Source organism: Atractosteus spatula, chromosome 12 (assembly GCF_055471065.1).
Source record: "Atractosteus spatula isolate fAtrSpa1 chromosome 12, fAtrSpa1.hap1, whole genome shotgun sequence".
Classification (NCBI taxonomy): Eukaryota; Metazoa; Chordata; class Actinopteri; order Semionotiformes; family Lepisosteidae; genus Atractosteus; species Atractosteus spatula.
The window spans coordinates 41,537,309-41,550,644 of record NC_142717.1 but is presented as its reverse complement, the minus strand read 5'-3'; the positions used below and the strand labels follow the sequence as shown (position 1 = coordinate 41,550,644).

The 13,336-nt window shown below is 37.7% G+C and overlaps 1 protein-coding gene across 1 annotated transcript; it reads left to right on the top strand.

The window, feature by feature from the left end:
* The first annotated feature begins 1,393 nt into the window (after positions 1-1,393).
* dus3l (dihydrouridine synthase 3 like) lies at positions 1,394-12,920 on the top strand. The gene is made up of 14 exons (XM_088929445.1): positions 1,394-1,457; positions 2,009-2,103; positions 3,509-3,773; positions 4,743-5,405; positions 6,912-6,953; positions 7,095-7,247; positions 7,711-7,827; positions 8,405-8,470; positions 9,002-9,112; positions 9,205-9,301; positions 10,532-10,607; positions 11,176-11,364; positions 11,975-12,103; positions 12,572-12,920. Exons 2-14 carry the CDS (start codon positions 2,015-2,017, stop codon positions 12,642-12,644), a joined length of 2,070 nt encoding a protein of 689 aa, XP_088785571.1. The 5' UTR covers positions 1,394-1,457; positions 2,009-2,014; the 3' UTR covers positions 12,645-12,920.
* Positions 12,921-13,336: the final 416 nt, after the last annotated feature.

The window sequence follows — 13,336 nt, the reverse complement described above, 5'->3', positions numbered from 1 at the left end:
GCTGGAAGAGGTGTTAGTGTCGCCAGCAGGGGGCGCTCACCCTAAGGTCTGTGTGGGTCCTAATGCCCCAGTATGGCAACGTGGTCACTATACTGTAAAAAAGGCGCTGTCCTTCGTATGAGACGTAAAACTGAGATCCTGACTCTCTGTGGTCTTTAAAAATCCAAGGCCGTTTCTGGAAAGGAGTAGGGTTGTAACTCCGGTGTCCTGGTCAAATTTCCCCCCTGGCCTTTACCAATAATGGCCTCTTAATAATCCCCATCTATGAACTGGTTTCATCATTGTGTTCTCCACTGATAGCTGGTGTGTGGGGCGTTCTGGCGCACAATGGCTGCTGTCGCATCATCGACAAATGGGGCCTGCACACTGGTGGTGGTGGAGGGGAGTCCCCATTGCTTGTAAAGCGCTTTGAGTGGAGCGTCCACTTACGCTCTATAAGTATAAGGAGGATGATGATGATGATGATGATGATGGTTGTTGTTGTTGTTATTATTATTAAAGATTGAGTTACACCATAAAGTTTGTTACGCATTCTGTCACTGAAAGCATGCGTTACCCCTGATTCAACCGAAATCAATACTAGAATCTTACTTGATCGAATGGCTTGAACTGCAATGTCCCCCGCTGAGTGATGTTTCGGTGCTATGAAGGAGGTTAGGTGTTCGATCGGAAGGTACCCGCTGTGAAATTAGTATGACCACGAGCGCACAAGCGCAGCCGGCCGCATTGCTGAATCCAGATGCCTAATGAGATCTATGTTTTAGGGCTTAGGGGATATCATGATCATCAATTTCATTAAGAAAGGTTGCTGATGAAAGTTGTTAGGATCACGGGAAGGCTTTGAAGATTAGTTGGTCGCAAGCTCATTAGGTTTTATGGTATATTTTGTTAGTGTATGCTATGCTTAAATCTTTATAGTGCATTCTGGCGGTTTCATGAAAATGTTATTTGGAAGCGAATAAAAATCCATTATGCTGTTTTCTAAAATCTATACTAAAGCACTAAGAGAAAAAATAAAACCCCTAGTGTTTTAATTCCCCCCCCCCCGATCCCTATGTTCATCTTGATAAATATAAAGTTTTTTTAATGTCGGGATTTATGGATTTACATTGATCTAGTCGTAAAGTAAAAGTAAATGCATTTATATGGGGGAATTTAATTATATGAAGCACAGAAATAATCGAAACACCCCTTTTGAACTATAGATACCTCCAAACCTAATCTTTCTGTGTAAATAGGGTATTTGTACAAACTTTAAAGTTTGTAGCCCGTAAAAACTCGTAATTCCCATCGCGTTTTACAACTCAATAGGAACTAATGTGTACTGGTGAAGTGTGCAGTCAGGAAAGTTAAAAGTGATGTACGGGAGAACTCACGTGTTTTAAAGCTTACTGTACCAGCCTGATGAGCACGTTTTGTGCAGCGGTGTTTGAATAACGCTTATCACGAAAAATCAGGTTTGTCTTTTCCGAAAACTCGTACCGCAATGTTAAAGTTTTGTATTTGCTAAAACAGAACGACTGCTGTACCATTTCTACTAAAATATCGGGGTTTCGAGCAACAGTTATTATTTTAAAGCGTTTTAAAGAAGTTGTTAAATTTTTCCGGTTGTGAAACCATTTCTGTGTGTATTAACTATTACGTCAGTTTCACTATTAGCAATATCAGACATCTTTATGCAATGCATAAAATATAAAGTGGATTTTTTTTAAATCACGCAAGTGTGCATCTATATGTAATAATTATTGATTATTAATATATATGTACATTATTGATTATTTCGACGAGTTTATATTAAATACTAGCATTTAACAATAAAAATAATGCAATGAAGTGTAGAATTATCTCCTGTAGTCAAAGTTTATGGACTTTTTCATATTTTACATAATGATAATGTCTTGTTTGCATTTTAATACGTTTTATAACTTGTAAACTCAAAAATGTCAAAACTCTTCAGTGACATGAAATGGCCACGGATTGTGATAAAGGTATTTTTCGTTTCTTGAAGGGAATAATGGAGGAGCAAAAGACCAATGAGACTTCAGAGGAGAAAGCTTCAGTAATAAATAATAGCGACAAAGGCATCGCGGCCATTAAGGCTCTGTAAGTACGCTAACTAAAACATTTAAGTTATACATTAACTATGTCATATTCCCTGTTCTTTAGGCGGCGCGGGTTTGTTTAAGATTTCCTGAATGGTTCGGGAAGTCCGTAATAAAGAGTCTTGAGCATAGCTCAGAAAGTGTTTTAAAGTGTTATTTTAGGAACAGAGGATTTAAATTTCTATTTCCAGGTGTCCTGGATATGTAAACTAATTTTTTGTAACTAAAACACTAAAGATAGGATGTATCTAATAGTAGAGTACATTTTTTTTAGTGCGCTTAATCCTAAGGGATTCCATATTTCTAGTGTTGCACCTTTTAAACATGAGTACATATGCAGTCTACTGTATGTTCTACTATATGCTAATAAAAATGTAAATCCCCAAAAGTATAGTTTTCAGATAGTGCACAAACAATTAATGACATTTTATGTTTTGGAAATGTTTGTCTTTTCTTAATAGGCCTTTATTTAAACAGTCTATACTATAGATATTTTACTAACATACTAATTTAACAGTATTCCTTAAATAGAAAATGAGTAGCTTAATGAGTCTCTTAATGCAGCAGTTTCTCAGTGCAGTGCATCTCCTGGAATTAGGTACCAACTTTGTTGAAAGTTAAAGGAGCAAGCAGTGTGTAAACGTCTGTTTTGTTCTGTGGAGTTATGTTAACCTTTTATTCATGATGTGAACTGCCTTTGATGCTAAATGTATCCCTAATCTAATTATTATAACTAAACCAATACATTATTGAATGATTAACAAAAATTTAGTGTTAAATTGCTGTGCGCTGTGAAAGCAATAATTTCTAATGCAGTGGCTCATTGTGTTAGACATAGAAGTATCAGAAAGCAGTTAATTGGAATTCACAATACATAGATGTAGCAGTTTTGTCATTACAGTCTGAACATTTGGATTAGGATGCTTGAGTTCAAATATCTCACAACTTTAATAGGCTTCACCCCATTCTATATAAATTGAATTTGAGAACTAAGTTTTGAAACATTTTGAACTTTAGGATTCTCCTACTTACTTATAAGGCACCGAATACTCTAGGTTATATTAAGTGTTTTCATTCATAGTCCTACGCAAAGTTTGAGATCTCGTGGTTTATGCCTTGTTATCTCTACCAAAGACTAGGCTCCACACACTGGGAGATCGAACCTTCTTGTTTGCAGCATCAGTCTGTGGAGAGCGCTGGCTAAATCAGTTGTAGACAGCAACTGGTGCCATTTTGAATACGCGCTTAAAGACCTACCTTTTCACTAAAATTGACTTTGCAATTTGGTTTTATTGGGCCAGTTCACAGTCCGTTTATTTTCTTGTTACGTCGATGTATTTTACTTGCATTTTCTATTGTACAGCATGTATATTTATAAAACGCTACACACCACTTATTATATCCAGGTACAGCACGACCAAAGAGAAGTTCCATGAGTGTATAGACTCCGGGTGGAAAGGTGCAAAAAGGGCCTTTGATGCAAAGGGCCCAGAAGGGGCGAGTGAAGAGGCGAGAGGAGATCAGGCTGAGGAACCACAGACCAAGAAGATGAAGCTGGAAGAAGGAGGGAAGGATCAAGGAAAGAAGAAAGCAAGGGGGCAGTTTAAGAGCAGGCCTCACGTGAAGCCCCACAGCTACGACGATAAGAAGCTGTGCCCCTCAATCGTTCAGGTATGTTGAGGTGTGTGCCAGAGATACTGGAGGAGAACCACACGGGAATGCAGTCGCACAGGCTTAAAATTGTCACTATGTGCATATAGAGTGTTAACTTCAGTAGCCTGAAGTGTTATGTTGTTATACCTTGCAAAACACTTGAGTAGGCTACTAGTTCAATGACAAATGTGAAAACGGTCATGCCACTCTATTGGGAAATCATGAATGTACAGGGTTTGTGGAAAGTCTACACTTCTTTTCCACAGCAACACATTTTGTGGTCTAACAGCCTGACATCTTTGACCTTTATTTACACATTGTAACACACTCCTCCAAGTGAAAAACATACTGCTTAAGTGTTAGGAAAGCATTTACAAATGAAAATGTAGAAAATGGGTTGATGTTTCCTGAATGTCAATAACTGCATAATTTTAAATACACGCTTATATTGTTCTGTATAACAACTTGTACTGGGCAGAAGTCAAACTGAGCAATATTTTAATACTGTATCCAAAAAGAATCAGTTTCTAATAGAACATCTGTTATTGTCTCTCATAATCTGTTGAAGTGTTAATTACCTTGTCAGATCAGTGTGATTTGAATGGTGTTTTACATCTTGATTTTCTTCTTACTAAATACATGAGAAAACATGAGACTCTGCATGTCCCTTTTCTGAGGACAGGAAATTTAGTTTCTAAATCATTTAATAATAATGTTCAGTATAACAGTATTAAGCAGGTAAAACATATATAAACATGCATACTGCGAGTATAATGTTTATTCCATGCTAAAAGGACAAGAAAAGAAATACAACATTTCGGCTATGGAGTCTTCTTCAGGTGTCACATGAACTGCTGCGTCTCTTTTCTTTTCCTTTCAACATGGAATAAACCTTTACCTGTTCCTTTGCATTCTGCGCATGCTGACACAGCTACCTACTTGAACATCTAAGTATGATGTTAATGTATATGTCGTGTTTTTTTAAAGGAATGCCCCAGTAAGTGCTTCTATGGAGACAAATGCAAATTTTTCCACAATATTTCCGAGTACATGGCACTGAAGCCCGCAGATATCGGAGAACGCTGCTACATTTTCGACACCTTTGGGAAGTGTCGCTATGGCCTGACCTGCAGGTTCGCCAAGGCTCATACTGGGGAGAACTTCAAGAACCTGGTGGACCAAGAGCTGCTGGATAAGACGGAGGGACGCCCCGCGGTCAAAAACAACCTCAATAAAGACTTGCAGCACCGCTTACGGAAAAAGCAGGTTTCCTTCAAGGCATCCGAAGCTTACCTCAGGGAGATGACCGGGAAGAATCAGCAGAGGAGCACTGCCCAGATGGACGTGGGAAGCAAGCCAGCGGCTAGCGGCAATGCCACCAGGACAGAAGAGCTTTGTGAAGCAGTGGGCAGAAGCACTGCAGCAGATGTCCCGAAAGAAGAAGGAAATGTAGATACACTAACAGCGGCAAAAGAGGTAGAAACCAACACAGAAGCAGAGGGAATCTCCTCTTCTGTGGAAGCAGCTGGTTTGAATTTTTCCATAGACTCCCAGGAACAAGAACACCACGGAGAAAGGACTCAAGTTAAAACTCTTGGTGTGGTTACTGATGCTGACATTGTAAAACTTCGACCCTGTGAAAAGAAACAAGTAAGTTGTCTTGGCACCAGCTGATTGGAAGACTTCAGCTTTCAGGGGAAATCTATCTTTCTGCTTTCTGCTTGCTTCATTGAAAAATGCAGAAAAATTGCAAAATGAGGTCCGACAACTGTTTCCCAGTGTCTGCAATGGAAGATTAACTGATAGTGCTCCATGTTATAATATTTGCAGGTCTTTGAACGCGATTAATTCAAGATCCTAATGTCCAAGTAGACAAGCCAAGTGAATAGGAGAGAAGTGTGAAAGGGAAACAGATTTGATTATACAAAGTCACGTGTTAAATACGTTGAAGTGAAGAAAGTTTTGATTCTTAAAAAACAATTTATACAGGGCACAGAAAAATACGAAAATAACTTTCTGGATTTGTTCAGGAAGGATTTGTTCATCTAGGTTGTTTTAACCACCTTCTCAAAATTCTTCAAATAACAAATAGCTAGGAAAAAATGGAACACATTTTTTCTTTGAATGTCTCACTCTCCTGGCCTAACTAATCACCACCTCAAGACTAAGTTAAACCAGACTTTAAATGATTAACCTGCATGTTGCAAGAGAAGAGTTTACAGCTTCCAAAGGGTCCCACCATTTAATGTTATTCTTATCCCAGATCTCGGCCCATTCCCACTTTTTAATATATGATGACGGAGTGCAATTTTGATAGCGTGGGCAGATGACATTCGTGGCACAAGCTGCATTCTCTGCTGCTGCTATGGTCTCATTTTTGCTACTTGAATGATCATTTTAGCCACAGTATTGGTAGTGTTGCAGCTGCATTTCACTGTGCACCTGTCTGAGGATCACATCCCCGGGAATATAATGTGCTTAAGAATATACTTCATAAAGTGAGCTTGCATGCACCGATGCATGCACAGCGTCGGTATAAGTAATGTTTGCTTGTGATGCTGCCTTTCACATTTTTTAAAGTATCTTGATCATTGCTTTGCCAAATCTGTATCTTTGAGATTATTCACCAGATATGCACTGTACCCTATATACAGTGAAATTGTGGGGCGATTGAAAGTGATGGAGACAGTTTAGACATATGCAAAATGTTACATATGACATTTATAACTATGAAAGAAGCAGATTTGTCTTATCTTGCGATAAGAAGGTGTGCTTTTAACCTTTACTTCCACTGTGCTGACAAGAAAAAGTCAAAAGTATTAAAGCTAAAGTGCAGAAATAAAAGTAACTATCTATTTGTTTGACATAAAATCTGAAAAGTCAGCTCCAGTATTTTAAAAATAATGCACTATATGTTTTTTGAAGAACACATATTCTGAGTTGTCAAATATTGCAATCATAAATAAAAAATGATAAATGTTCTACATATCTATTTTGGAATGCAAAATGAAAACATTTTCATGAAACGTATGTAGTATAGTTATAAAACGGAAGTAATTTGTCACATTTTATTGATATAAGCAAAAGCTATCCACATTTCTATTGAGGAAATATTTAAACTAATTTACAGTATCATGTATATTTTTGTTTTGCTAGGTGGACTTCAGAGACAAGCTGTACCTCGCCCCTTTAACAACGGTAAGTATAAAAATGAACAGCAGACCTTCCTTTTTTCTTGCAATATATGATATCAAAATTACTTAAACAGTGGACCTACAGTTACGTGACAGTAACGGAGTTAATTGGAATTTCGTGCTCTTTTGTTTTTGGAAATTCTAGTGTGGGAATCTTCCTTTCCGTCGAATATGCAAACGTTTCGGTGCCGACATCACCTGTGGAGAAATGGCTGTGTGCACTAACCTGCTGCAGGGCCAGACGTCTGAGTGGGCTCTTCTGAAGAGACACGAGAGTGAAGATCTGTTTGGGGTGCAGGTCAGTTCAAGCCTCATTCCTGTCACCTGGCCTTCTTTGGCAACAGAAGAATGAGACCTTTGAAAGCAGAAGTAGTTTACCTTGTCTTACAAAATTCAGCGTGCCCGAATTTTAAATACTGCCTCCTGAAATCTTAAATGTGCTTTCTTTTAATGTCAAATTCATATTTCTTTATTTTGGAGTATTTCTTATTTGCTTTATGCTTATCAAGACTTAAGAGTGCATGTGTCACGCCCTCCACTAATCGGAAACACCTAATTCCACTTCAGTCCCAGGTAATTCCAGAAAACGCCATCACTCCAACTAATTAACCAATTACAACACTGCCCTTATCACCTAACCTTCTGTTTGCGTTTTCAAAACATGGTACAGAATAACATGGTTGGGCTTTTGTACTTAAGGCGTGAAGGTGTTTAGAGCTGAGTGTGTTTTATAAAAAGTATTGGAATTTTGCTCATTACAGTTGGAGGGAAGCTTTCCTGACACCATGACCAAGTGTGCAGAGCTGCTCAATAAAAATATCGAGGTGGATTTTGTGGATATCAACTCGGGCTGTCCTATTGACCTTGTGTACAATAAGGTAAAGCAGTCTTTGCTGAACAGATATGGAAACGTAAGAAAGCAAGTTAGGTGATGAATTCAACTCATCTGCTTCTATTTCTCTATGTTCCCCATAGCCAGTACGCTATTAGGAACAGACCCTCTCCCTAACCCCCCTATCAAATCCCCTTGAAACCTCCACTGGAAAAAGATAATTTGGAGTAGCTAATCAAAGCTAACCTGCATGTCTTTGGGAAGTGGGAGGAAACCAGAGCATGAGGTAAAAATCCACAAAAGATTGTGCAGAGTCTACTGAGACGTGATCCCCAAGCTGGAATCAAACCCTGGACCCTGGAGTTGTGAGGCATTAGAGATGTGCTTGTTGCTTAAAATAATTTAAAGCTTTTACATTTTTTCCAAGTTACAAGAGACCACCTTTAACTTTTTTATCTTATGACTCTGAAATACAATACTTAAAAATAATTAAGATTACATAGTGTGTAAGTTGTGTCTACGACAAATTCTTCAATGGTGGTAGAATGTCTGATATTTTAAAAGAATTCACTAGGAGGTGAATTTGGTGCTTTGCAAATTTATCTTTCAATTTCTCGAATAAGGGAGGTGGCTGTGGACTGATGACTCGCACAAAGAAATTTGAGCAAATTGTAAGAGGAATGAACTCGGTAAGTAAAATTTGTTAAACAGTATTGTTCCGTTTTCATGCTATTTTAAGGTCTGGGAAAAACTGATAAAATACTGTACCAATATTTGTATGGCTTCAAAATATGTTCTTGAAGTTGATTTACTATGATTCAGTCAAGTATAAGTAATCATAGGGAAACTATCCTTTGAACTCTTAAATAATAGAATAATATAACAGTAGTGCTCAACTTCAACTGTCAGTGAATTTACAAAAATGGATCTGTATTTTTTGGGATTATTTAGCTGATGGCTTCTATCCCAAGGATAATTTTTTAGAACAATTAGTTATTTAGTGTAGAATTATACGATTAGCATTCAACATTAGTGCAGTAAGTTACAGAGATTGTGACACTGCGATAGCAAAGGAAAGGTAGGCATACAATTCAATACAGTTTTGAGGAGCAAACTTGATCTTGTCTCGGGATGTCTCTTTTTCACTTGGTGGAGCTTTGACAGTACTAACAACATGAAATGAAGGTAAAGTACAAAGCTTTTGTTTCATTGTCTTTCAGGTTCTAGATGTCCCTTTAACAGTTAAAATACGGACAGGTGTTCAAGAAAAAAACAGCATTGCTCACAAACTCATACCGGAACTGAAGAACTGGGGGGTGTCTCTGATTACAGTAAGTCGAGTCACTGTCAGAATTAGCATGCTGTTTTTGGCTTGTCTTTGTGTGGATCTTCACTCATTCTGTCTCTCACTCTTTTTGTCCAGCTTCATGGCAGATCCCGTGAACAGCGCTACACAAAAGTAGCGGACTGGAATTACATCAGCACTTGCTCTAAACTGGCAAGCCCTGTCCCTCTTTTCGGTAAGCAGAATATCCTTTTATTTAATGTGGCACCCTTTTTTTTTTGTGTGTGTAAGTGGGAAGGATTAGTTTGTCAGATCACAGATCTTTACTGTGTTTTACCTTTAATGTCAACACATTTTATTACTTTTTACTTTTGGTAACTGTCTGGATTCATCATCCATCACTCAGCCAGTTGATCTTTATTGGTTATACACTTGTAGTCTAGTACCTATTCTAAGAAGATGTTAAGCATATCCCTCAATGTTCTTTATCGTCCAGTACTTAAATGTTTGCATGTGTACATTGTGCTTTGCATGTGGTCTTCATACAAACCAATTTAGTCTCTAAGCTTGTGACTGGAGTGTAGGAGTTCTGTGAACCGACCATGGCAGGGTTGGTACGCTTGGCATTTCTGGTAGAAAATGTACTTGGAATTAACAGGGTTACATTGGTGTTCTCTGGAGCTGCTGTTTTCAGTGTCTTCTGGGACTCCAGTATCCAGTGTTTTTCAATCCCACCAAGTTCCTAAATGCAAGCTAATTGATTAAAAAATTTCTGGGCATTTTAAAAATTTGCTTTGTGTCATTAATGGCCTCAGTGAAATAAATAATTGGTATCAACCTTATAGCAATTTCTGAGTTTTAGGAAACAGTGACACTCATTGTTTGAGTGCTTGATACATTGCCATTCCCACTGTGTCTGTTATCATAAATAGAACATTAAGAATAAGGGAGAAAACTTTTTTTTGTTCTTTAAAATTTCGAATTTCTGACTCCAGTTAATTCTGTTATACATGCCTGATGTGGAATAGCCTGTTGTGTGTGTTTCACATCTCACATCCCTCACCAACAGGACCACATGCCTGCAAGCCTCAGGAGTTACTCAGCCAACGGTTTAGTGCCATTTGGGGAATCGTGGTCACAGTCAGCTAGTGACATGAAATCGGGATTTTAGAGCATCGTTAAGGGTTGAGCCGGTCGGATAGCGTACATGTAGCCTTTGTGGTGAACCTGAAGTAGGGTATGTTTGAAATCCAAGTGCACAATAGAACAATTACACAAACAGATCAGCTCATGAATTAAAAGCCTAAATTAGCACCAGTGCTTAACAGTTCACTTGTAAGGAAAATGAGCAGGCACAGGGGCCCACAGGGAACTACTGCCTTGGATGATCCTTACCTTAGGTTATCCTTGGCTTGACAGAGATATCATGTTTTTTCATGTAATAAGGAATTGAATTTCCATGCAGGAAATGGAGACATTCTGTCTTATGAAGATGCAATGAAAGCCAGGGAAACAGGAGTGTCTGGAATAATGATAGCAAGGTAAAAACAATACATTGGAATGCATATGATCTGTGTGATGAATTATAAGATATTAATTGGTAAAACCATATTGTAATGGTATTCAGAGTTTGCGCTGAATTAATATTTGATGTGTAATAGATACAGGTTGTTAAGTGATACTGCAGCCTGCATAATGCTTAATCTGAATTTATAAGACTTGGAAAATATTCTGTAGTTTCAAAATATTATTTGCTCTCTCAGTAATTCAGATTTATGATAAAGGACCAGGATGTGTCCTTGGGAGAAAACCATGCTCATATTTTGTGTTTCATTCTCAGAATGATTATGAATACTTTGAGATCTCAGCAATGAAGTAGTTGACTCATGGTTTGAACCATGTTTACTCTATAAATCCAAAGGAGCAATAAACTAAAAATGTTAAACTGGAAACCTGAATCAAGTTACATTTTAGAAAGTAGTTACGGTTATATTAACTGGGTATTTGATCTCTTTCAGAGTTAAGAAAAATATTTATGTGTTGGCATCCAGGCTTCGAGTAATCTTTACATTCATATACACAAGGAAATAATTTTCATTCCTTCTACAGAGGTGCTCTTATTAAGCCTTGGATTTTCACTGAAATAAAAGAGCAGCGCCACTGGGATATTTCCTCAAGTGAACGGTTTGAAATCCTGAAAGATTTTACAAATTTTGGCCTGGAGCAGTGGGGCTCTGATACCCAGGGTGTGGAGAAGACCAGGACCTTCCTTCTCGAGTGGCTGTCCTTCCTGTGCAGGTAGAAACACTGTCAGAAGCAAACCTGTTCTTGCAGCTATACCTTGCCTGACTGAGCAGTTAAAAATAAATGAAATAACCACTATATGGAGCAATTGAATGTGAAATGCAGTTATCGTACTGTTCACCTTGCAGGGAGAAGGAAGATTTACACTGGAATTTGAATATGATTACTGTGGTCTCCTGAAAACAGCGTAGGGTGTTACAAAGCCAGCTAGGACCTGTCTCATTGGTTTTGACTACACTGTATTGTGTCTCCACTTCATGAAAACATGAAAGCTTTTAATGTCAGTATAATAAAGGGAAAGCAGTTATCTATGTCAAAAGTAGAATGCAGATGAGATGTGTGTCTCACGAGGCCACTCAGGCGTGTAATTAACACCCATTGTTTGTTTTTGTTATGATTAAACTAGTGAATATTAGCCAAAAAACACTTACTAAATTCTTATGATTTATTCCTGTCTTTGATTTCTGTATGTTACACTGTGTAAACAATTGTCATCTGAAAACCAAATTCCTTTAAATATTCAAGCTTAATTTACAGTTTTTACTAAAGGGTTAAAGTTCCTGAGAGTATTAGGTTGGATTTTTTTTTGTATTCTTGCTCATAGATATATCCCAGTTGGACTCTTAGAGCGTATTCCACAAAAGATCAATGAGAGACCCCCCTACTACGTAGGTAGGGATTACTTGGAAACCGTGATGGCCAGCCAACATGTGGGCGACTGGATCAAAATAAGGTGAGAAATGCTTTTTTCTTCTCCTTTAAATTCTCTTCAATGTCAAAAGAACCTTCTGTTGCCAAACAACTGGGTATCTGAAAAGCTAGAAGGTTAAGTGACAACTATTTAAAACAACAAATGAAGCTTAAAAGCAAACTTTGTAATTGAAGCTGAATAAGAAGCCTTTTTGTAAGTGTTAAGGGAGTACTAAGTGATTATAGACCGACATAGATCATATACCGACAAGGTAGTACTTGATAGTCTTAATTCTTTGTTAATTTTGTTAATTTTACCTTTCAGAAACATCCACCTATAGACTTTCCAAGCTTTATTTTTGCTTATATTCACCTTTTTTCCATTCTATGTATTCCACAGATGTATTTTTTTAGGCTTGCCTGTAATCTTGAAAATGAGACTGGTTGTTAAATAACAAAGACACATAAACCAGTGGATGAGAAAATTAAATCTGTCTTTTTCTTCACACAGTGAAATGTTGCTTGGACCAGTGCCCACCAATTTTACCTTTCTGCCAAAACATAAAGCAAATGCCTACAAGTGAAACTTGCAAAGGAACTGGCTTAACTGAAATTTTGAAGCATTGGAGATATTGAATGTATTTTATGGTGGCAAGTGGTTTCTTAAGAAGAACAAATATTTAAAACTTGGTCCATCTTGCCAGTTAGGTAGTCAGTTAATCCAAGGAATTTATCCAGTATTGGTTTCAACAACATGGCTGGGTAGCTTCTTTTAAATATGTATTAAGAGTCAGAAGAAACTTTACCATGCTGTGCATGAATGTTTTGAGAAAAATAAAGGTTATGGATATTGGTTAAATGATTTTGGTGTCATTTGGATTAATTGTTCTTGACTGACTGATACATTCAGGTGAATGATTGTTGCATAAACACTAAATCAGCTCATTAGTAAGAATTGTTAGAGCAAAGGTGATGAGGCGATTTAGCCCAGTGATTATAAAGTATGGTGAAAATCAAAGCAAACATGCAGAAGGTAATCAATGTGTGTGCTACTCGCCAGCAGTGGAGCCACCTCCTCTTTAGTGATGCATCAAGGTTGTGTGTAGACCAACATTGGTAAGTATACAGTATCGCAGATGTGCAATGTGTTGGTGATCCACAGGTCCATCAACAGGGAGGTTGAAGTATGAGGGTCTGGACAAGAACATTTATGTGCTACAGAACTATAGAGATGAGAATGGAACGGTTAATCTTTAATATGTTACCAGACTTTAGC

Bases quoted from the DNA above. Each gene is read 5' to 3' on its own strand.
- dus3l (XM_088929445.1), top strand. From the start codon at position 2,015: ATGGAGGAGCAAAAGACCAATGAGACTTCAGAGGAGAAAGCTTCAGTA. The intron at 3,774-4,742 runs GTATGTTGAGGT...GTTTTTTTAAAG, and splicing joins TGTGCCCCTCAATCGTTCAG to GAATGCCCCAGTAAGTGCTT. The intron at 9,302-10,531 runs GTAAGCAGAATA...ATTTCCATGCAG, and splicing joins AAGCCCTGTCCCTCTTTTCG to GAAATGGAGACATTCTGTCT.